General features: G+C 42.6%; 1 protein-coding gene across 15 annotated transcripts in view; it reads left to right on the forward strand.

Annotated features, from left to right (window-relative positions):
* Nucleotides 1-24028, forward strand: part of PHLDB2 (pleckstrin homology like domain family B member 2) — a 235000-nt gene that overhangs the window by 103470 nt on the left and 107502 nt on the right. For 12 of the 15 annotated variants that reach the window (XM_053663054.1, XM_053663055.1, XM_053663056.1 and 9 more), the window contains exon 3: nucleotides 9583-9697. The exons of 1 other annotated variant lie outside the window; for it this stretch is intronic. In XM_053663054.1, coding sequence (XP_053519029.1) covers nucleotides 9631-9697 — 67 coding nt within the window. In that variant the 5' untranslated portion in view covers nucleotides 9583-9630. Of the gene's footprint in view, nucleotides 1-9582; nucleotides 9698-19466; nucleotides 19747-20041; nucleotides 20116-24028 lie in introns of those variants that run through there. 2 more of the 15 variants (XM_053663060.1, XM_053663059.1) reach the window with 2 other exon arrangements.

The raw sequence follows: 24028 nt of genomic DNA on the forward strand, positions 1-24028 counted from the left end.
ATTCATTCTACAGCCCTTATTAGAACTGCAGAGATGAAAATGCCTGCCGTTTACTGCTCCAAGAGTGGCAGACACACAAGGTTGCAGGAGTGCCGCTGAAAGAAATTGGCCTGAAGTTGGCATTGGTGCTGAACCTAGAAAGCTGGAGCTAAATAGAAAAGCAAAACTCATGGTAGACAGCACAGTGCAGGTATTAAGAAACAGGCTCCAGACCGACACTGACCTAAATCTGCATATGTAAGTCTGTCTCTTTCTTGCTGTTGAATTTGAACAGGGTCTTTATATACTGTGTGCTTTAGTTGATTCTCTGTGAAATAAGGAAAAAGTACCCAATATATATGTTTTTTTGGTGAAGATTGTTGGGGGAAAAGTACCTAATGCCTGTGAGTTTGTCGTTTGAAGATTACAAGAGAAAATGTGGATAAAATATTTAGCACAGTGCTCAGTGTGTGAGCACTCAAAGATAATGGCTGTCATTGTTATTTTCTGGTCTTCAACAGTGTTCTTTACTTCTTGCCTCTGTCAATAACCTCTACCTCAGTCATCAAGCTTCTTTTTTTTAGAACAGCTTACTGAGATATTTCAATACCATACCATTCATTCATTTATAGCACAGAGCTCAGTGGTCAGTATAGCCAGAGAGTTCTTTGCGATCTTATTTTAGAACATTTTTATCAACTCCAAAAAGAAACCCCACACCCAATGCAGTTGCCAACTTCCCCTCCTCCACCACTGACCCGTAACCCTCTCCAAGTGGCTACTCGACTTTCTCTCTCTATGCACTTGCTTCTTTTAGGCATTTCATATACATGGAATGAGGCAATATCTAAGTTTTTGTGACTGGCTTATTTCACCTAGCACAATGTTTTCAAAGTTTATTTATGTTGGAGAATGTGTTAGTACTTCCTTTCTTTTTCAGGACAACTAGTATTTCATTGTATAAGTATCCAGCATGTCATTTATCCTTTTCCCCTTTCAAGGACATCTGAGTTGTTTCCACTTTTTGGCTATTATGAATAATGATAATAAGAATATTTGCATTCAAGTTATGTGTGAATATTTGTTTTCATCACTCTGGGATATACACCTACTAGTGGGATTGTTCTGTTTCATGGCAGCTCCATGCTAACCTTTTGAGAAACATCCTCATTGTCTTCCAAAGTGTCCTTTCACATTTCCACAAGCACCATAGAGGATGCTCTCCATTATTACCTATCTTTTTCATTATAACCATCCTAGAAACTATAAAGTCGTATCCCATTGTGATACTGATGTGCTTTTCCCTAATGGCTAATGGCATTTTCCCTAATGGCTATTGGCCATTTGTATATCTGCTTTGGAGAAATGTTGATTCAGATCCTGTGGCCATTTTCAGTTTGCAGAAATGTCTATACAGAATCTGTGACCACTGCATTTTTTGATGTTCAAAAGTTGTATTTTATTTTATTTTATTTTTATTTTATTTTATTTTTATTTTATTATTTTATTTTATTTTATTTTATTTTATTTATTTTATTTTATTTATTTTATTTTATTTTACCTTTCAATCACTCTCAGGAGTACAACACAGTGGCCAGACAATCATGTACTCTGCAAAGTGATTCCTCTGATATTTAAGGTAACCACCTGGAACCACACATATTTATGACAATATTATTGACTATATTCCCCATGCTTCTACATCCTTGTGACTACTTGGTACCCAACAATTTGTACTGGTTAATCCCTTCACCTTTATCACCCAGGCCTCCAATCTCCCTCCCCTCTCAAAATCATCAGTCTGATCTCTGTATCTGTGAGTTTGTTTCTATTTTGTTTATTAATTTATTTAGTTCTTTAGATTCCACATATAAGTAAAATCATGTGCCATTTTTTCTGTCTGATTTACTTCACTTAACATATTTTCTAGTCCCATCCATGCTGTTGCAAATGGTAAGATTTCTGTGGCCCAGTAATATTCATATATATATATATATACCACTGCTGCTTTTTCCATTTATCTGTTGTGGGGCACTTCAGAAGCTGCTATATCTTGCTACGGAAAATAATGCTGCATTGAACATAGGAATACATATATCCTTTCAAATTAATGTTTGGATTTTTTAAAATATATAACCAGAAGTGAAATCACTTAGTCAAAAAGCAGTTCCATTGTTAATTTTTCTGAGGAACTTCAGCACTTTTTCCATAGTGACTCCACCAGTCTGCATTCCCACCAACAGTATACAAGGTTTCCCTTTTCTCCACATCCTTATTAACACTTGCTTATTGATTTATTGATGATAGACATTCTGACAGGTGTGAGGTGATATCTCATTGTGGTTTTAATTTGCATTTCTCTGATGATTAGTGACTGAGCATCTTTTCATATGTCTACTGCCCATCAGTATGCCCTCTTTGGACAAGTGTTTATTCAGGTCCTCTGCCCACTTTTTAATTGGATTGTTTGTTTTTATTACTGTTGAGTTGTATGTGTTCTTTATAAATTTGAGATATTAATTTACCAATTTGATGTATCAATGGCGAATATCTTCTTCTTCCATTTAGTAGGTTATCTTTTCAGTTTCTTGACGGTTTCCCTTGTTGTGCAAAAACTTTTTAGTTTAATGTAGTTCTAGTTCCTGTTTGTTTGTCTGTTTGTTTCACTTGCCCAAGAATATACATCAACAAAATATTGCTAAGAGAAAAAATGCCAGAGAATTTACTACCTATGTTTTCATCTAGGAGTGTTTTGGTTTCAGGTCTTACATATAAGTTTTCATCTACTTTGTGTTTATTCTTGTGTAAGGTGAAAAAAAGTGGTATAGTTTTATTTCTTTTGCATGTGTTTGTCAACACCATTTATTGAATAGACTGTCTTTACTCTATCGTATGTTCTTTTTTTCCTATTGTATGTTCTTGCATCCTTTGTCAAATATTAACTGACCATATAGGTGTGGGTTTCTTTCTGGGCTTTCTATTCTATTCTATTGATCTATGTGTCTGTTTTTATGCCAGTGCCAAGATGTTTTGATTTCTATATCCTTATAGTATAGTGTGATATCAGGTAATGTGATACCTCCAACTTTGTTCTTTCTCAAGACTGCTTTGGCTATTCAGGGCCTTTTGTGGTTCTATATAATTTTTTTGGATTCTTTGTTCAACTTCTGTGAAAAATGCTATTAATATTTTAATAGGAATTATGTTGAATCTATACATTGCTTTGGATAATATGCATGTTTTAACAATGTTAATTCTTCCAATTCATGAGCACAGTTTATTCTTCCACTTATCTGTATTTTTTTTCAGTGTCTCATAAATTATTGAGTATAAGACTTTTACCTCTTCGGTTAAATTTATTTCTAAGATTTTTTTAATGCAACTGTAAATAGGATTGTTTGCTTTGTTTCCCTTTCTGATAGTTCATTATTAGTGTGTTAAAGACAACCCACTTTAGAATACTTATTTTGTATTTTGCTACTTTACAGCATTCATTTATCAGTTCTAGTAGTATTTTTGGTGGTAGCTTTAGGGTCCTGTATATATAATATCATGTCATCTGTAATAATAACAGTATTACTTCTTCCTTACCAATAATGAATGCCTTTTATTTCTTTTTCTTGCCTGATTGCTATGGCTAAGACTTCCAATTCTATGCTGAATAAGAATGATGAAAGTTCATACCCCTATATTGTTTCTAATCTTAAGGGAGACACTTTTAGTTGTTATGTGTGAGTTTGTCATATGGCCTCTATTATTTTAGTTATGTTCCCTATTTTCCAACTTTGCTGGGAGTTTTTATCATAAATGAGCTCTAGATTTTGTCAACGGCTTTTTGTGCATCTATTGATATAATCATATGATTCTTATTCTTCATCTTTATGTGGTATATTATGTTAATTGACTTGTAGATATTGAACTAAACTTGTATCCTGGGGAAAAAATCAATTTGATCATGGAGTATGATATTTTTTAAAGATTTTATTTATTTATCTTTAGAGGGGAAGGGAAGGAGAGAGGTAGAGAAATATCAATGTATGGTTGCCTCTCTATAGAGTAATCTAGGTTGTAGGTCCTTGCTTTTCATCACTTGGAGTATTTCTTGCCAGTCCCTTCTTGCCTGCAAAGTGTCTTTTGAGAAGTCAGCTGACAGTCTTATGAGAACTCCTTTGTTGGGAACTCTGCTTTTCTCTTGCTGCCTTTAAGATTATCTTTATCTTTAACCTTTGGCATTTTAATTATGTCTTGGTGTGGGCCTCTCTATGCTTACTGGACTTGTGTGTCTGTCTCCTCCTTTACCAAAGTAGGGAAATTTTCTTTCATTATTTTTTCAAAGAAGTTTTTGATTTCTTGCTCTTTCTCTTCTCCTTCCAGCACCCCTATAAAGCAAATCTGATATATTTGAAGTTGTTCCAGAGGTTCCTTACCCTATCCTCGGTCTTTTTTCTTTTTTTAATTGTTTTTCTTCTTGCTGTTCTGCTTGATTTTTTTTCTTTTTGTGTTCCAAATCATTGATTTGACTTTTGGCTTCTTCCACTCCAATGTTGATTCCCTGTAATTTTTTTCTTTATTTCACTTAGTGTAATCTTCATTTCTGCCTGGATCTTTTTTATGCCATTGAAATACCCAAAGATTTCCTTGAGCATCCTAATAACCAGTGTTTTAAAAAAAATTAAAGATTTTATTTATTTATCTTTAGAGGGGAAGGGAAGGAGAAAAGGAGAGAAATATCGATATATGGTTGCATCTCATGTGTCCCCTGCTGGGAACTGGTCTGCAACCCAGGCATGTACCCTGACTGGGAATCGAACCGTGATCCTCTGGTTTGCAGGCCCACACTCAATCCACCGAGCTACACCAGCCAGGGCCTAATAACCAGTGTTTTGAACTCTGCATCTGATAATTGCTTATCTCCACTTTGTTTAGTTCTTTTTGTGGAGTTTTGTTCTATCCTTTCATTTGGGCTATATGTCTTTGTCTCCTTATATTGGCAGCCTCTCTGTCTTTGTTTCTATTTATCACGTAGATCTGCTTTGACTCCCTGTCTTAGAAGCATGAGCTAATATAAAAAAGCACATTAAGGTGGATGGGGCAGAGACTTATGCAGTCACCTGGGCAGGGCAACCCATGTGAACCAGGTTGATAGAGTCTCAGATATGGTGTCACCATTCTGTGGCTCTGTGTGGGGGAGGCCTGATCCTCTTATGGAAATTTCTTTGAAAGTCACTCTCTGCTTTTCTCTTGCTGCTTTTAAGATTCTTTGTCCTTAACCTCTGTCACTGTAATTATGATGTGTCTTGATATGGACCTCTTTGGGTTCATCTGTTTGGACCTCTGTACTTCCTGGACTTGTGTGTCTTTTTCCTTCACAGATTAGGAAAGTTTTCAGTCATTATCTCTTCAAATAGGTCCCTAAGGCCTTAGCCTCTCTCTCCTCCTCTGGTTCCCCTATGATGTGATGTTGTTAAACTTGATGTTGTCCCAGAGGTACCTTAAACTGCCCTCCTTTTTTTTCTTTTTGCTACTCTGATTGGGTGTTTTCTGCTACTTTGTCTTCCAGATTTGTGGTTTGATCCTATGCTTCATTTAATCTTCTGTCGATTCCTTCCTGTGTATTCTTCATTTCATTATTGTATTTAGCATTTCTGACTCATTCTTATCTATGGTGTCTATGTCCATTGTTATGCTTTTGAAGTTCTCACTAAGTTTCTTGAGCATTCTTATAACCATTGTTTTGAACTTTCTATCTCACTAATTGCTTGCCTCCTTTCATTTTTTTTTTAATTTCTCCTGTTCTTTCATATGGGGTATATTTCTTTGTCTCACCATTTTTTTCTGTCTGTGTTTTTTTTTCTGTGTATTTCAAGTCTGCTATGCCTCTCAGTCTTGATAGGATGGCTTCATATAATACATGTTATGTAGGGTCCAGTGGCTCAATCTCCCTTTTTATTTGGGTTAGGTGTTCCAGGAGTGTCCCTTCTGAAGATCATGTGAGCCCTCCTGTTGAAAGTGAGTCTTAATTGCTGTTGGTATGTCTGTGGATGGAGTTGACCCTCAGGTTTCCTGACTATGAGAATTAGCCACTACCACAGTATCCATGTCAGTGATAACCCTTCAAAGTGGATTTAGCCCCAGCAAGTTCTGGTGCCTGCCAAGAGCTACCTTTAAGTGTGCTGCTTGTAGAACTAATCAGGTCATGCTGTGATGTGATCTAAAGCCAGCCACCAGGTGTATTGGGTCTGGGGCCCCTAGGGAGAAACTCTGATGCAGATAATATCAGACACTGCCTGTGACTGGTCCTGGGCTACCTGATAGGAACACAACGTGGTCCACATTTGATAGCTGTCTGTGCTGGGCTTGGATGTGCCTGAGAGCAGTCAAACTGCATTCCAAAACCAGCTGCCATCAGTACTGTCCTGAGGCAGGTCAGCAAAAGGCCCAAGGCACCATGAGAGCCACTGCCATCTTCTACTACCTGTTAGGTACGGCCACTGAACAAACCTCAGATGGTATACAAGTTTCATGAGTTGGGTTCTTTGAGTGCCACATGGCAAGTGATGTTCACCGGGTTAGTACAGATTCAAGCTTGGTGCCACTGCTGGTCCTAGACCACTGAGCAAATGTCTCAGGGTACACCAAAGACCTTTGTGTTGGGACAGGGTGTCTGGGAATCATCAGGTTAGAGCCAATAGATTTCATCAGACCAGAGCAAATTAAGTATTGGTCATGTGGAAGGAGGGTTCTGTGTAGGAATGGTGGCACCCGTAGAGCATGCCAGAAGATGGCCCTTGCTTTATGGCCACAAAACTCAGCCTCTCCCTGTATTTCTCCAGCACTACCCTGAGCTCACCTGGAATTCTCTAAGAGTTTTTTTTAAGGCTACAACGCTGATGTGGGCTTGTTGCTGCTGGCAAAGCTCACAGCTGTGGGAGAACTGAGTAGAGAAGGGACTCAGGGAGCTAGTGTGTTTCTCAGGGTTAATGTGTGTGGGAGGAAGGCCCCACACTGGATCAGTGATGCCTGCTGGGTGTTTGGGGAAACAGCCTTTTCCCTAAAGCCACACAACTCAGTTTTTCCCTGTGTATCTCTAGCACTCCTGAGCTTGCCTGAATTCTTTAAGGGTTTTTAAAGAAAGATTATAATGCGGGCTCGGGTTGCCACTGCCAGCAGAGCCCACGGCCGTGAACAATCTGGGTATGGCAGGGCCTCAAGGAGACTACAGGGTAGATCTATTGCAGGTTCCTAGACCCATGTCATTTAGTTGACCTAGCAACGATAACATTAGTAGGTGGTACAGGAGAGGGACTCAACACAGAGACATTGGTGGCTGTCTCTCCAGCTCTCTCTGCAGCCACACAACTCAATCTCTCCATGTATGACTCTGGAAACTTCTGAGTTACTCTTCCGCCACCCAGAATGAGTGCATGTGAGTGAAATTGTATGCACAGCCCTGGTAAGGAGATGCCTGGGTTTCTAGCAGCCTTCTGTCTCACTCACAGCTAGATGTTATGTGCACTCTTCTTTCCAGCACTGATGCTCTGGGCTGGGGAGCCCAGCTTGGGGTTATGACCCGTTGATCCTCCAGATCAACTGAGATAACCCTCCAGACTCTCCACCATAGCTTATGGGTGTGGAGCCAGCCGGTTTCATGTCTCCACCTCTCCTCCTGGTCTCAATGTTGCTTCTTCTGTATATACTCAGTTTTAGGACTTCTGTTCAGCTAGTCTTCAGATGGTTATTCAGGTTGACTGTTCTATAATTTAGTTTTAATTTTAATTTCTTCATGGGAGGAGGTGAGTGCAACTTCTACCTACTCCATCATCTTGGATCCTTAGAAGTTGTGTGTCATCCGCAAACTGGTTTCAACTTTCTCAGCCTTCACCTGAGTCACTGACCAACACAGCTTAATTCTCTCCTTTAGTACATTACTTTTGCATGAAGAACATACAAACCACTAACTTTGTCATTGTTTTCTGAGCAGCAACCAAAGGTTTAAATAGAACATCTAGCTCCTGAGGCTCTTCTTTTCAAAGTATGTTGTGTATTTAGAGAAAACAGTCCCACCACCACTCCAGAGAAGCCCTATTTTCAGTTTTAAGAATTCTTTTTATGATTTAGATACAAAGCCCTTATCAGCTACTTGATCTGCAACTATTTTCTCACATTCTGTGAGTTGTCTTTTCACTTTCTTGATAGTATTATTGGCACACAAAAGTTTCTCAAGTTCCTATTTAATATAACAATAGAAATCTGTATTTCAGCATTTTCTTCTCAAGTAATATTCAAGTTGGTACTTCCAATGGAAGTGTTGCCTTGTACTTCGCAGACAAAAGTGAGACCCTCGGTATGAAATGGCTGTGCTCTCAACCTTTCCTCCCACTCAGCTACTGATCTACGTGACGTCTGCTCTCATCTGCTTTTCTCCATCTGTTCTCTTGGAATGAGGAGCACTGCATGTAGTCAAAGCTGACCCTCCAATTACGTCCTTGATCCTATCCTCTCCTGCTTCTCTCAGGACCCTACTCCATCATTTGGCCCACCTTTCTCCTGGATATTTACCATTTTCCTCTCTATCTTCCTTCAGACTGTGAACCTGTATTTGCATTCTTAGATAACAGCATCAGCAACTACCACTACCCAAATGTGCACCAGACTCTCCCCTGCACCCACCTCCCCGTACCAATAAATCATATTGGCCTGATAACTTCAATCTCCCTTATGTATCACAGTCTGAATCTTGCTATCTAATGTTTTAGATTAGTTTCTTAGCATCCCTCCCCTGAAGTTCTGTAGAAGTCTCTAACTGGTCTTTGTGGCTATAGTTCTGCCACCATTAAAATCCACCCTCCTTAATACCTCAAGAGCAATTTAAAAACTGAATAAGGAATGGGAATTGTCACTTCACAAGGTAGTGTGCATACTGGTCATGTGACTTGTGACAACTCTTATTTTTCCTGGGCCACACACAGGTTTCCTCTCTGTGAAACGGCAGTGATAGTAGGAACACGGCAGAAGGGAGCCCTTCCTTGGTAGTGACACCACACTATCTCCCAGTACATCCCTGAGTCTGCAGGAAACCAAAACCGGACCTATGAGAGCTGCGAGAAGCCTGGGAAATTCAAGAGCTCCTTGCAGAGATCTCTTAAGAACACAGATACTGGTTTTGTTTCCTACAATATGAGATTATGTAAATACTAAAATAAATAATAAAGACAAAGTATCTAATAGGATAGCTGGCAAATAATAAGCATGCGCTGAAAAAATAGAAAATAAACAAAAACAAACTCCAAGCAGAAACAACCATGCTGAGAAGCTGACTCTTCTTACTGTTTAAGTATTTATTACCCATTGCTGTTTGCTGACATGTTTTTTAATCTGTGATTATTCTATCCCAAAGTGTGCTTCCATTGATTCTGATTGGTGGTGATTGTGTTTTGTCATTCTAAAGGCTAGTCAGCAGTGGGATTATAGGATGATCCAGGATGTCTGTTTTATACATTCAGAGCAATTAGTGTTCCTGAGATGCTAACTTGGTTAACTGTCAGTTGTCAAGGTCACCTCAGCTTCCCAATCACGGCACTTCTCTGTCCTTGCTGTGTGCAGGCTGGCATCAATCCCAGTTTCTCCTCTGAGATTCCACAGAAGGTCCTGATGGAGGAGGACAATGCCCAGAAAGAGGAGCCCCAGGAGAATGGAGCCAGTGATGTGCGGCACTTAGGTGAGAACTCTCTGGGTGTGCGCTGCATTCTCAGAGATTTTCAGTAAATACTTATGGGTACCTACTCTCCACCGTACATACGGAATGACAAGCATTGAGTTCAGCAAGCAGCAGGAAGATAGTCTCAGGCTGGTGACCCTTGTCTAGAGCTTTGGTCATGGGCTTACTTACTGCCAGGAAGACACATTGAACTTGGACCAGATACTGAATGGCCGGCAGGGCAAAGCAGCTGGCATGCCAAGGTTCCTGCCAGTGATTTCCCCGGTCATTCAGACATCAAAGTTCCCACAAAAAGGGGTGGATGGGACACACAGAGAAAGGCACCATGTTTTTAGGGTCTCCAGAAGAGAGGCTGACCCTGTTGTCACCTTCCAGAAGGGAAGAGGCTGCCACCCAACCACTCCCCATGCACAGGGCTTGTGCTGCTGATGGAGTCTTTAGTATGTCCCTGGCATTTGGAACTGAATAAATGAACTCATAAAATGTATATTTTCCTCATTATTTTTTATTATGCTTCAAAATGTCAAGTAACCGGGGATCGGGGAGGAGGTGCTAGAGGACATGCTGGGAACCTGGTGTCAGGTGACCTCATTAGGATTTCCCGGAAACCAGCTCCTTTTCTCTACGCTGCAAAGTCTTCTTTATTAAGGGAGACTTCAAGCTAGATTAACTTTTTCATTTAATTGCTGTGCTGAGTTCTAGACACAGAAGTTAACATAGAAATCTCCTGTGTTAGCATTAGCAAAGGTTGTTCAGAGAATCACAATCAGTAGAATATACACACATATATATATGTGTGTGTATACATATATGTACATCCACACACGGGATATACACACACAGGGTGGGCAAAAGTGGGTTTACAGTTGTTCATATGGAAAATAATATAATTGTTAATAAATAATAATACAAGAATAAACTCTGTTCTTGTACTCACAACTATAAACCTACTTTTTCCCCACCCTGGAGAAAGAGAGCAAAAGGGGGGGGGGAGAGAAAGAGAGAGAAGAGGTGGAGATTTTGTCTAAGGCATTGAAACATTGTCTCATGAGGTTGTGGGTTGTGTGTTGTGGGGGCTGGGAAGTCTGGGATTTGCAGGGCAGGCCCACAGGCTGGAAATTCAGGCAGCACTTGTATGTTGCAGTCTTGAGGAGAATTCCTTGTTTGTGAAACCTCAGTCTTTGTTCTTAAGGTCTACCTGTTGGATGAAAGCAACTCACATGATAAAAACTCATTTGCATTTCTCAAAATATACTGATTTAACTGTTGATCACTTCTAAGAAACATCTTCACAGCCACACATCTAGACTGGTGTTTGGCCAAACAACTGGGCAGCACAGCCTCGCCAAGTTGACACAAAATTAAGCATCACAGTCCTCTATCTAACCTTAGGGAGTTTATCTCTCCAGCAAAGGTGAAAGAGAAAACAGAAAAAATTGGAAGCCAGTGATGTGAAGTACATTGGCACCTGACCGAGACTGGGGAGGGAGCTGGGTAAGCTTTCTGGAGAGCATGATCTCTGGATTGACTGTGGCTGGTTATGAGAGAAGAGGTGAACGAACACGACACCTGGGAGTAACTGCAAGAAGCGCAGCACGATGGACACTTCCCGCCTTGCAGGAAGAGCAGGGAGGGAATGGCAAGCCACTGGGTGAAAACATAACCTGGAGAGACCAAACAACTTTTGTTGTTGTTGTTGTTGTTGTTTAATTGTTAAAGCTGAACCGAGGATTCTGGGTTTATTTTAAAGACTTGGAGGAGTTGCTGAAGAATTCTTAAGATTGAAGTGATGAGAATAGATTTTTAGTATTTGGGACTAATTCACATATTCAACAAATATCTGATAGTGTCTGTCATGTATGAAGTACTGTGGGAGGCTCTCAGGGTATAACGGTATCTGACCTCACAAAGCCAAGAATTTAGTGAGGAAATGAGGAAAAAAACAAATATAATAACTACTCATTTGAATTAGTGCTATTGAGACAGACTTCATTTAGAAACTTGATAATCCCAGCACCTGCCCATTGCTTTTCACACCAGCCATCACATCCCTACCACAAGTACAAGCTTCAAATGCTGAGTAATCACTCAGCTACCACCCCATGCCCCATCTCTCTCTGAGCCAGACACACAGGGTCTTGGATTTGATGCTTACTGACACTCTTTCCTGAAAGTGTGGATCTCAGCTTTCCCTGTAGGCCCTTCCATCTTCCATTGCCTTGGATGAACCCTGCCTACCACACACCCAGGGTTCCTCCAGCCTCAGGCCCAGTGAAACTTCTCCCCTGACATTCGAGCTGGTTCCTGGCCCTCACTAGGGGTGGGGGTTAAGAATACTATCACGTGATAAATGAAGGCAAAGGGAATGGAGAGAATGGTACTATTGACAGGTATTTAAGAGGTAAAAAATGATATGACTTCGTATTGAGAAAAAGTAAGAGATTGAGGACACTTTCCAAATTGGGGGATTGGATGAACTACTATAAGAACGTGACCTTTATTTAGTTATAGAATATCATAAAGAAGGAGAATTAAGAAGTGGCAATGGGGAAAGGTGATAGAGATTTGGACATGCGTGATTGGCAGTGCCCAGGAGACATCCTTGTAAAGATGCACAATATGTTATCGCCACCTTCTGCCAATTGTATCCCTCAATGCTCCTTCATTGTTGTAATGAGAGGATTGTCCTAGTTGGACCAAAAGACAAGGGATGGATATTTTCAACAGGATCAAAGCATTCAACTATTTACAAAGTCACTGAGAGTTTCACACGAAATGCTAATAACCCAGGAGAGATAAAACTTTCTTTTGAGGACAAATTACCAGTGAATTATTCATTAGGCATTCTGTTGCTTTCCACCCATTTGGATCCTTCAAAATTGCCTGTGTAAGAAATTTTCCACCTGCATGGTCACTTTGATAAAGTTCAGAAACTGGATGGAACAAAGGACAAAACGAGCTCATGCAACAGAAGTATAATCCACCACATCAGTGCTCGTCTTGACTGCGTTGTCTGTCAGTGCTCTCCAGACCAGAGGAAGGAAAAGTAATGAGGTGGCCCCCCCTCCAGCACTCCCATTGTTGGGGGTCCTCAGACCTCACCTGGGCTTTTTAGAGAGGAAACAGGAAGAACCACCGAAAACATGGGGAGAGGGAGGAAAACAGCCTTTTAACCGTATCCATATTTGCCTTCTTATTTAGCAAACCCAGTTGATATATCTAACTCCCCTCTCATGCATTGTTGGGTTGCTAAGCCTTTTGTCATGCTAACTTTAGTAGTAACAGTAAAGGTATGGACTCTCGTCTACCCATGTTGAAATTCTAGAAGTTCTTATGTCAATCATATAAGTATGCTACAAATACCTTGGGCAGAAACCTCCTGAGATGAATAAGAGAAGGACTTAAAAATAGACCTTATTTTTATTCCTATTGGAGAAACACAGTAAATGAATTTCCATCATCTTCTTTAGGCATATTTGTAATCCACAGAAACTGTCCTGGTCCCAGAGGATAGCCAGAAATCCCAATGAGGCTAAAAGAACTGTACTAGTTATAAACACCATTCTCTGTAGCTCAGAACTAAATGGTTCAAGCAATCATTTAGAACTTTGTGAGCTCTGATAAATCACTAGTCATAGCTGGGTGCTCTATAATAATGTTTTTATTAGCCCTCTTAACAACTGCCCTGAGAGAAACAATGCAATTAATATCCCCATAATGTGAAACATCAAAAAGTTCAGGCAAGTAGCCCTAAGCCTCAGTGACTCAGCCAGTACATTGGAATTTTAAGTCATTGAGTTTCCAGTCCAACACTTGACCCAATGGCCAAAATAAAGGTACCTGATCCATGCTTATTTCTGTGAGGATATTAGGATCTGTGACTATAGAGTCATCATAAGATGAAACAAAAAAAAAGGACAGCAGTCAAGAGAAGGCAGAGAGATTCAGGATCTTAACTGGGCCCTTAGGGATATTCCATTGAGCGCTTTGACTTGGCTGGATACTTTGTTTTACGCATTAGGGAACAGAATCTGTGGTGCTTTATTGGACTCTTTGTTCTGTGGCTGGAGCTCATCTTTCTCTCTCTTCCCAGCCTCACATAATGGTTCCACTTCCCACATGGCCACTGGCTATTCCTGCATTTGTCAGGCGAGGAGGAGCCAGTGCAAGTCTAGAACAAGGAAATGATGTAATGAAAATGGTATTGGATATAAAATCTAAAATTCAGAGCCTCTCACTCCTCTTCCCGGATCCGTCCCCTCCTCCCACCTCCCTGGGTCTCTTCTCCCACGCCCCCTCCATGAACCGTGGACGCAGGCAGGCCGCGTGGTCACCACTTCCCCGACCGGCCTGGGCCTCACGTGACGCTGCCTTTGTAATGTCATCACCGCTGCCTAGAAGGCCTTGTCTTTCAATGTGAAGGTCTCATATGTTTCCTTAGAGGACTGATTGGGCAGAGATACCTTTTCATTTTTACAGTATTTTTAATACTACATTATCACATTACAGTTACAGTACATGCCTTACTAGAGACACATTACACGTATCTTATCTGCACCTCCCACCCGTCTCGGCATAGCATGTGGAACACAGTGGATGCTTAGTGAATTTGCCCTTGTGTTTAACATTCCTCATGTTTGGAACCCTGCTCCCTGCTCTGAGTCGTCAGACGTCTCTTGTGCAAGGAGGTCTGCTTCTATCTGACATACCTGTTGGAACACTTATTCCTGCCCAGCATAACTCAAAAAATATATACGTATATTGTATTAAAGGAGAATTTGAAGTCAAGTTTTAAGATAACTAGAGGGATGGAGGAAGTCAGGTGAAAGAAAAAATAATGAAAAGCAACAGGGAAGAGAGGCTGAGTTTCTTATAAATTAAGGAGTACTGCTGATAGAGTACTATTTCTGTGATGATCAGATAAGCTACAAAGAAAACTCCTTGTTTTAAGTCTGCCATGCAAGAAATGTAGACCAGTTCAAGGTCCTCGAGTGATTAGAAAAGTGGGCCAGACAAACACAGCTGGGAGAGGTCTGTCTAAAGGGGACACACACACACACACACACACACACACACACACACACACACTCCCAGAATCCTGTTCCTGTCTCACTCCAATGCGTACAAAATCTAACAGAAAAGATTGGGAGCAGGGCAAAAAGAAACATTTTATACAGAGATTAATCAGATGTCCAAAGGTATTTAGATTATTCTCATGATTGACTAGAGAACCAGTCTTTAAATAGTTTGAACAAAAATCAGCTTATAGTGATAAATTTTCACTTTAATTTTGGTTAATTGTCTGGTGTTAATGTGAAGAGCTAATGTGTTATTGATACTTCATATTTTTAAATATGTAAGTGAGAACATAGAGTAAAATCCAAATATATAATAATGTTATTAAAATAAAAATACATAGAAGACATAAACAAAACAGGAGTAGAAAGCAAAATCTTCATTACCATAGTAAAATAATTTAACAGTAATTTGATGCTGAGCTTCCTGGCAAGTAGGATCCAAAGTAAAACACTGATTTACAAAGTTCTCCTTAACAATTATTGCAACCTAGTGTGAAAGTGATGAAGAGACCTTTTCTAATTAATAAAAGTACACTGACTTTGTAAGAGAGAAAATTTATCCTAATCCCGAATTCTAAAAAGAGTTTCTGAGGAGGAACTCAAGTTACAGAGGCCAGTAGAACGGAGTGATTGCCGCCACCGACAACAGCCCCTCGGGAAAAGGACCAGTGCGGCTGGAAACTGCTCTTTGATGGGGACACAATGCCTAGTGAAATTGGCCACACACGGGGAAAAGCCCTGCATGATCTCACTTACATGTGGAATCTAAAACAAATCAAATACATACAAGAGAAGAGGAGAAAGTTGCTTAGCAGATGCCCAGGGGTGAGGGAAATGGGGAGATGCTGGTCAAAGGGGACAGAGTTCTGGGAGGGCAGGAGGAGGAAGTCTGAGAGCTAATGCACAGCACGGTGACTGTAGTTAACACCGCTGTGTGGGTATTGGAGGAGGGGTAAGAGTAGAAACAGGTGTTCTCATCACACACACGCACAAAGGTAAAACATGAGAAGATATGTTCATTAGTTTGACTATCGTCATCCTTTCCCTATATGTGTGCCCATCATCAAATCATCATGCTTTATACCCTAAATCTATGCCATTTTAATTTTTTAATGAAAAAAAGGGACTACACTTGGAGGGCTCCGGTGTGCTGTCCAGCCCCTGAACAAAGCACGGTACCTATATTATCAAAGTGATTCATAAAAATATGAGTTTGATGTTATCCGTCCCACTTTTCGGAATAGAATTTTGTTTCTTAGTGAAGGTAAATAACATTTAAATTCCTCGGCTAGTAACGGGGCTGAGGTCAGGGTTAAAATCCAGGTCCACCTGACTCCAAAATCATGATGTAGTCACTGCACCCTGTAAATAGAAGCTTCTTAATTCTCTGCTACGCTATCACTGCAGACACAGGACAAAATGTACATATTTGGGACATAAGACTGAAGTCCAACCTGTCTTTGCTAATGAAAGGGTACAATAGCGAAGTTAATTCCAAATGAAATAATTCATATATCACCGTGTGTGACGCTTCACTTTCCCCAACTGAGAGGGTGAAGGATGCAGAAAAGTGAGATCAGGTGCTCTTACCATCATGGACCCTGGGGAAAGAAACAGGGAATTCGCTGCTCCTGTGTGGTTTACAACACAACATCCTCAAGTGGATAAGAGAAAATGGCAGAAGAAGGTGTGGCTCTGGTCTGTGATAAAACAGGGGACCTTGTTTAAAAAAGAAAAACCCAGGAAATGGAAAATGTAGGAGGCAAGAGCTCATTTCTTTTTTCTTCCTATTTTTTATTTAATTAAATTAAATTATTTATTATTAAAGATTGTATCTATTTATCTTTAGAGAGAGGGGAAGTGAGAGAGAAAAAAGGGATCCATTGCCTTTCACATGCCCCCAGCTTGGGACCTGGCCAGCGACCCAGGCCAGTGCCCTGACCAGGAATCAAACTGGTGACCCTTCAGTTTGCAGGTGACACCCCACCCACTGAGCCACACCAGTCAGGGCTCTTCCTATTTTTTAAAATATCACAACTAAGAGGAAGTCTGGTAATAATGACTATTACAATAATAGCAGGCATTAAACTTTGAGTGCCGTCTATACATCTTAGGGTGCTGGGGTCTGCCTGTCACATTTCACTCAGGCACCTTGTTGATTTCTTCTACGTGGGGTTGGCATGGCCTTACTTACGAAAGCTGTTTGGAAACCATAACTAAACTCATCACGAGTGAGACGGTTCACTGGATTTAGTCATTTAAAAAAGTTATAGTAAGTTAATATTCTTTGAGCTTTTCCCATGTATCTATCAAGTCTTGGAGTATGGTTTACACAAATATGAAAAAAATGATCCATATGGCTTTCAAGGAGCTTGGCTATATATAATAAAAGAAATTGAAGAGTCGACAGATTTTTTTTAAAGGCAGTGAGAGGAGGCCAATGAGGATCATTTTTCTGTCTAGTGGTTGGGAATTATTCGTATCGTAACACAGATATTTCCCCTGATACCATTCCTACTTCGGGAAGAGTTGGAGGGGCGCATTTAAGAGCGTGCATTCCGGACTCATGCTGCCTGTGTTCAAATTCTGCCCCTACAGTACCGCCTCAGTAGTTGAGGCATCACTGACTTGTCTGGCCTCATTGTTTTACTTAGAAAAATGGGGACAATAAGAGTGTTTACCGTACAGGGTTGCTAGAAGGGTGGAAACTGATTGATAGTGGAATATATATGGAAAAGTGTCGGGAGCTAGCTGAGTGAAGTGAGGGAAACTGGAGTTGAGGTCAGATCACGGATGGTCCGAGCCATTCTACGCACTTCGGCTTTTGCTCTGATTGAGACGGGGACCATTGCAATGTTGAGCAGGGAGTAGTGAGATGCCTTAAATGTTTTGAAAGAATCTGTCTGGCTGCAGTGTTGGGAACAGCCTGCACGGAGGGCAAAGTATTAACAGAGCAGGGGTAATCAAAGTCCAGACATACAGATAGATTAAACCTGGGTGATAGTAACAGTGGAAGTGGTAAGTGTTTGACTGTCAAGTTTACAGTATTTTAAAAGTAGAGCCAAAAGGATTTTCTGATGGAATGGATTTGAATGGTAAGAGAGATAGAAAAGTCAAGGATGACACCAAGGTTGTAGCCCCAATAAGAGAAAGGCTTCAGTTATGACTGGGTGTTTGGGGGAATGGAGGGAGGACTTTCAGGATCTCAGTGTTGAAAATGTTGAATGGGAGAAGACTAATAGACATACGAATGGGCAGCTGCCTGGAGCCTACAGTTCAGGGGCAGTGACCGGGCTGGAGGTAAATCTGAAAGTCATCCTCACAGAGGTGGTATTTAGTGCCACGGAACAGTATGAGGTCACTATGGGAGGGAGTGTAGGTAGACAAGACAGGCATCCAAAGTCTGAACTTCGGGCACTCCCACTTCTCAGAGTCTGGGAGAAGAAAAGGGACCAGCAAAGGAGATAGTGGGGTAGGATGAAAACCATGAAAATGCAGTGTCGTGGGAGTCAAATAAAATCGTTTTTAGGAGAAAAAAACTGTTAATTGCTACAAATAGCAATTAACCTCAAGTGAGGTGAGGACTGAGAAACCTTCAAACTGAGTAGTTTGATCTCCATAAAATGACTTCCAGGGACACAATAGAAGCAAAAGCCTGACCAGAGTAAATGAAAAGGGAGAACTTGGAATCGGCTTTTCTTAATAACCCTTTAAAGGAGGACTGCTGTGAATGAGCAAGAAAAAGGAAGTGGAGTTGAGAGAGTTTTTTTTTAATGGGAAAAATAACAGGATTTTATGATGATGGTGATGATGCAGTAAATGGGGAAGCTGATGGTGTGGGAGAGCAGAGAGAACTGCTGGAGCGCCTCAGTGCTGGAATGATCCCAGCGTGGTCTGTGGGCCAGAGCCAGGGGAGGGAGGCGGGGGAAGTCCTATACACACCAAGCTGTCCATAGGCGAACCTCTCCTGCGCATTAGAAGTTAGACTATTACTTGCAGAAATGAAAAGTGCATTAAATGAGCTATTTGTTGAGTACCTACGAGTGCCACTCACGGTGCCAGGTACGTTGCATTCTGCACGTTTATTAGTCACCCTGCAGCATCAAGATAATTGTTACTACACTACAGATGAAGAAATTGTCGTGGGAGCTAAAACAACTTGCCCAAAGCCATGCTGATCCTAAGTTAGTGTGCACTTCATTCGGCTCTTTCTGGCTGTTGTGAGTTCCTTGAGGGCCAACGGCCTTTATCTTTGTAACCCTGCAAGGCATGCATATAACTTGGCAGAGGTTCACATTCCCACAAACCACGGTCTGAGGACCACCCTGGCTCCAATGCGTTGCCTTCCTTAGAAGCACTCACTGGAAGATACTCACATTAACGTTGTTTTCATTGATTACAACGATTCCGGAAAATACATTGGAAAAAACATAGAAGTTTCAAGAGAAATAACTGAAAGAAAATTTGCATAATAAAAATCCTTAGCCCTTAGCAGAGCCGTTTCCCAAACACTTGGCAACGCTGCATTTCTGACGCAGCAGGTACCTGCCCGCCGGCGGACTGCCGGGAGGAGGTGTGGCCACCTGGAGTTTTCCTGTAGAAACCCCGCGGTCTGGTGAGGAAATCATTACCGGGGATGAGTACCTCCGCCCTTCTTCCAGCTCATTTAAGAAAAAAAAAAAAAAAAGACTGCCACAAAATCTGAAGCGCGCTGCTGTAAACGCGGCTTTGTGCAGCCTGTTGATGGGGCGCACAGCCAAACGCAGCCAGCAGCAGTAGGGTGCCAACTGCAAACTTCCCAGGAGTTTCATTGCTCCAAGTCCCTCCGGTGCCGCAGTGACTAAGACACTGGGGGCGCAAGGGGTGCGGAGCCTACCACTGTGGCCTGAGGGGGACCGCACTGAGTGGCTGGGCGCACGGAGCGCGCCTGGCGTCTTCAGACGCCTGCACCCAGCAGCGCCCCCGCTCCAGGTGAGGAGGGGGCGGCGGCCGGCTGGGAAAAGGGGGCCGCGCCAGCTCCGCGCGTCCGGCCGCTTCGGTAGGGCGTTGCTTCCCCCGCCGCCTCTGAGTTGGTCGCCTCCGGTTGCGCTGCCCTGGGCTGGGGGTGGAGAGGAGGCAGCGGCCGCCTGGGCCGGGGAGGGGCGCGCTGACTGCGCACCGCACCGCGAGTTCGGAGTAGCTGGTCGGCTGCGGCTGGGGCTGCGGCTGGGGCTGCGGCGGGCCGGATCCCTGGGCCGCGGGGAGGGAGGGACGGAGGGCGGGCAGGCGGGCGGGGACTGGGGCCAGGCGAGCGGGTGGCGGGGCCCGTGGAGAGAGGCGGCTCGGAGGAAAGATGAGGCGGTGAGTGGGCGCCGGGATGGAGTTTCTTTGCTTCTCTTGTAGACTGTAGGGACAAAAGCCCAGGCTGGGGGTTAGCGGAGCCCGGGCTGCGCTGCTTCGGAGGGGCCCAAACCCCGGGGGACCTCCGGTTGCCAGGATCCGGGGAAGGTACTGCCGGGGTAAAGGAGACCCTCGCAGAATGATTGTAGGGTAGAGGCGGAATTTGGGGGGACCCGGGGCAACTTTTGCCGAGAACTTTGGGATACCCGAGAGAGGGATGGGGATCGTCGGGATATAGCTGCTTTGTCGCTGTGGGCAGAGGAAGGAGAAGGTCCGCTGTGTGGGGCGCGGGATTCAGAGAAGATCCACCCCCCAACTCCCCAAAATACGCGGCTAACTACGCTTCTGGTTCCACTTTGTTTCAAGAGTGGGGCCCACGAGTTCGAACCGTGCAGAGCCTCCGATTCTGATTTGGCCTTGGATGCCCCCGAAAGTTTATTGGAGGGCCGTCTTCACACTCCTAAAGATAGCGGCTGGACGCGAAGGGGAAATTTTTGAACCCGTTTCACCCGCGCCCGGCACAGCGGACGCGCTGCTTTAAAGGTTGGCTGGTACATTTAAGAACTTAACTCTAGCAGTCATCCTTTATTAAAGCGCCCTCGACCTGGCTAACTCCGGCCACTGCCAGGAAATTAAAAGGCTGACAAGCTGTCCCTTCCTGGGCTGGGGTTTCCCGTTGGAAAGAGTTTCGGAAGTCGAACTTACTTCCCGCGCCTCCCCCATCTACCTTTCGCCTCTAAAGAGAGAGCTGCGCCCGTGGCCTTTCAAGTTGGTAAACTTCCCTGAGACTGGAATCCGCGCGGCTGGCCCTGCCCTCATCCCTAGAAGTCCCTGCAGCTCCGAATTAGCTCTCTAGAGTTCTACAGTGCACAGCTAGTGTTAGCCAGGGAGTGGAACTAGGGGACGAGGCAGGAAAATGCGGAGTCCTTTTAGTGTAAATATTTGTCAGTTAATTTCCCTTCCTTGTATGAATGGGTAAGGTAAAGATACTTATTTTCAACTATAGGACTTCTTACTTTGTTTACCTTATCTTAGGCGTTTGAGATATTTCTCTGAGATTCAGACATCATCTGGATTCAGCTGGGGAGGTCTAAGTTAAGGTCACAATTTTAAAGGGTTAAAGTTTTGCCCGGAGAGCACTTGAATTCTTGGTTCCTGGTAGGATAGCAACAGAGTAGTTGAATTCGGGATAAATAAACCTTTGGAATTGCCCACAATTTTAAGAGAATGGCTGCATCGCTGATACTATTCCCCTCGATTGTGTAAATATTTGTTTGAATAAAGAGCTAAGGTTCTTTGAAAAGTAACAGTTGTGTCTGTTCATGATTCTCTTTTAATATCCTAGGCTTAGTTATTTTTTAAAAATTGGGGTTTTTTTTTGCCTTACATATTTAATCAGAAACTTAAGCATGTAATTAAGAAACTCTGAGGTCTCAAAAAAACATTTATAACTGGAGTTTCCTTTAACAGCAAGGGGGAGTTGAGTTTTTGCTCTTAGTGAACTATGTAGCCTTCACCTCCCGAGACCCAGAGGTTTGCAAATCCTAGCCTTTCTCACAAATGGAAAAATGAAATGTTTGGTTAAGAGTAGCTGTCATTCCATTCAATTTGCAGGCTTCAATCTTTCAGGCAGCTGGCAGCTGCTGCTCTTCTGGGCTGTGGACAGACTACAGGGGGCGTCTCTTGGATCCCTGTTTGAAGTGGGGGAAGAGATGATACTCCCTGAAAAGGGGCTAAGAGCTTGCTGACTCCCGTCTTAAAGAGCACAGGCCAAAGCTGGAACTCTTTAGCAATCATTTTAGTTGCCGACTTTTGAGAGAGAGAGAGAGAGAGAGAGAGAGAGAGAGTGAGAGAGAGAGAAAGAAAGAAAGAAAAAAGCCAAGTAATTAAACCAACCACTGGTACTTGTTATTTTCTTCAAAGCCCTATTTTGAGGTCTGTAAGCAAGGGTTGATTCTGGAGTACACTAGAGAAGTTATTGTGAAAATCATGATTCCTTTTAAATACTTTAAATAAAAAGCAGTTGAAGTTACAAGTTTGCGTGTTAATTCTCAGTTATTTGCAGAGAGGCTGTGCTCTGAATGACTTGGAAAGACTGTGGTTTTGTACATCTTCCAAGAGGAATGCACAAGCTTTATAAATCTGATGACTGTTAGGTGTTGGTGTACTTTACTTGTTAACTGTGTAAATGTCACCCACTTGAGACAAATGAACAACAACAACAAAAAAACTAAGTGATGTGCTTTATTTTAAGAAAGCCCTGGTATACATTATAGCAGTTCTCAGTGGAGAGGGGGAATGATTTCACCCCCCCCCCCAGGGTATTGGCCAATATCTGAAGACATTTTTGGTTCTCCCAACAGGAGGGTAGGGGACAGCCACACCTGACAACTGGGGCTGGCTTCTAGTGGGACAAGGCCTCAGAGGCGGTGTACTGTCCTACAGTGCACAGAACACACAAAGAATTATCCAGTCCTGACCCTTCACTGGAGTATTACCCCACGGGCATTTGTTAACAAGATTAGAGATTTTAATCTAATTGGGATCCCCAAGAAACCAATTGTGTTCCTGCTTAACAAAGAGACCATGTCATAGAAGCATTTTTGTATGTAGCAGGTTCTTTTGCCCTCAGCATTAAGAGGCTTTAATATACCATAGAGTTGAAGGGTCTTCTTGTGTTCACTGAGGTCTTTTAATTCACTTAAAATAACAGAATTTTGGAGTGTTACTGCACAGGAAAGCTCCAGAGCTCACTGAGTTCCACTTCTTCATTTCATAGGTGTAATGACTGAGTTGCTCAGAGATTAATGACTCATAGGTGAGTTAGTGGCAGACATCATCCTAGGCAGAGTCCAGGATTAGAGAATTTAGAGAATGATATTCAGATAGATGTGATTTTTAAAAAAGCAGACCTGACCTTTCGTGAGAGTTTACAGGTACCATTCCCTGTGAGGACATAAACGCTTTGGGAAGGGAAGAATGGCATTAGCTGTTGTGACTAGATCTGTCAGCCCCAGGAAGGGGATAATTCCGTTGTGTGACCTGTGACACTCCCCATCTGATGCCTGCACCATCCTTCCCGTGGCAAAGGGGGCAACAGATGGAGCCACAGACGTAGCAGATGCTGCTTTTGAATCCAGGTACAAAGCAGGACAGTGTAGATTTTTCTGCCCCTCCCTGCCTTGTGGGCTAAGAGTAGAGTGTGTGAATGGATAGGGCTGTCTCAGACAGAAGGGACAGTGAGCAGGGCCTCCCGAGTGTGGAGTTTAAAGAGACACCTGATGTGGGTGCTTGAAATATCAGGGTGGGGGCGGGGGAGCACTTCCTAAAGTATATGATTGTGTAGCCACTACGCTGTACACCTGAAACTACTACAAAATACTACTGCAAGTAAATCACAATAGAAAAGTAAAATGAACACTTTCCTTTGGGAGAAAGTAGTGTGCATCGGGGCCATTGCAGGGGAAATTGATAAGCGGCTGAGTGGGTATCTAGGATTAATGTGGTTGCACAGAACTTGGGTCAGGAATCTGAAGACGGTTCAAACTTAGCTATTTTTTGGGTGAGTAGGACAAAATAATTCTGGGGGTAAAAGGAACCTCACCAATTCTCTTATTGGAACGCCTTGCCCAAGATCCCCCCAGCTGGCCGCAGAGTCTTCAGGCCCGCTCTTCTGGCTGCGGTTCCCCGCACTTTGCCTTACCCCGCGGTAGCACCATTCCTTTCCGTTGGCTGCACGGGGAAGAAAATGCCAGTTCTATAAAGTTTTCGTTAATTTCCTAGGATAGTTTAAAAAGCACAGTAACTGTGCATGGCTCTGTTTATGGAAAGGAGTTATCTCATCGAGTGTCTGATTATCAGAAAAGTTGCGCTG

Source organism: Artibeus jamaicensis, unplaced genomic scaffold (assembly GCF_021234435.1).
Source record: "Artibeus jamaicensis isolate MK-2021 breed Jamaican fruit bat unplaced genomic scaffold, CSHL_Jam_final contig_3126, whole genome shotgun sequence".
Classification (NCBI taxonomy): domain Eukaryota; kingdom Metazoa; phylum Chordata; class Mammalia; order Chiroptera; family Phyllostomidae; genus Artibeus; species Artibeus jamaicensis.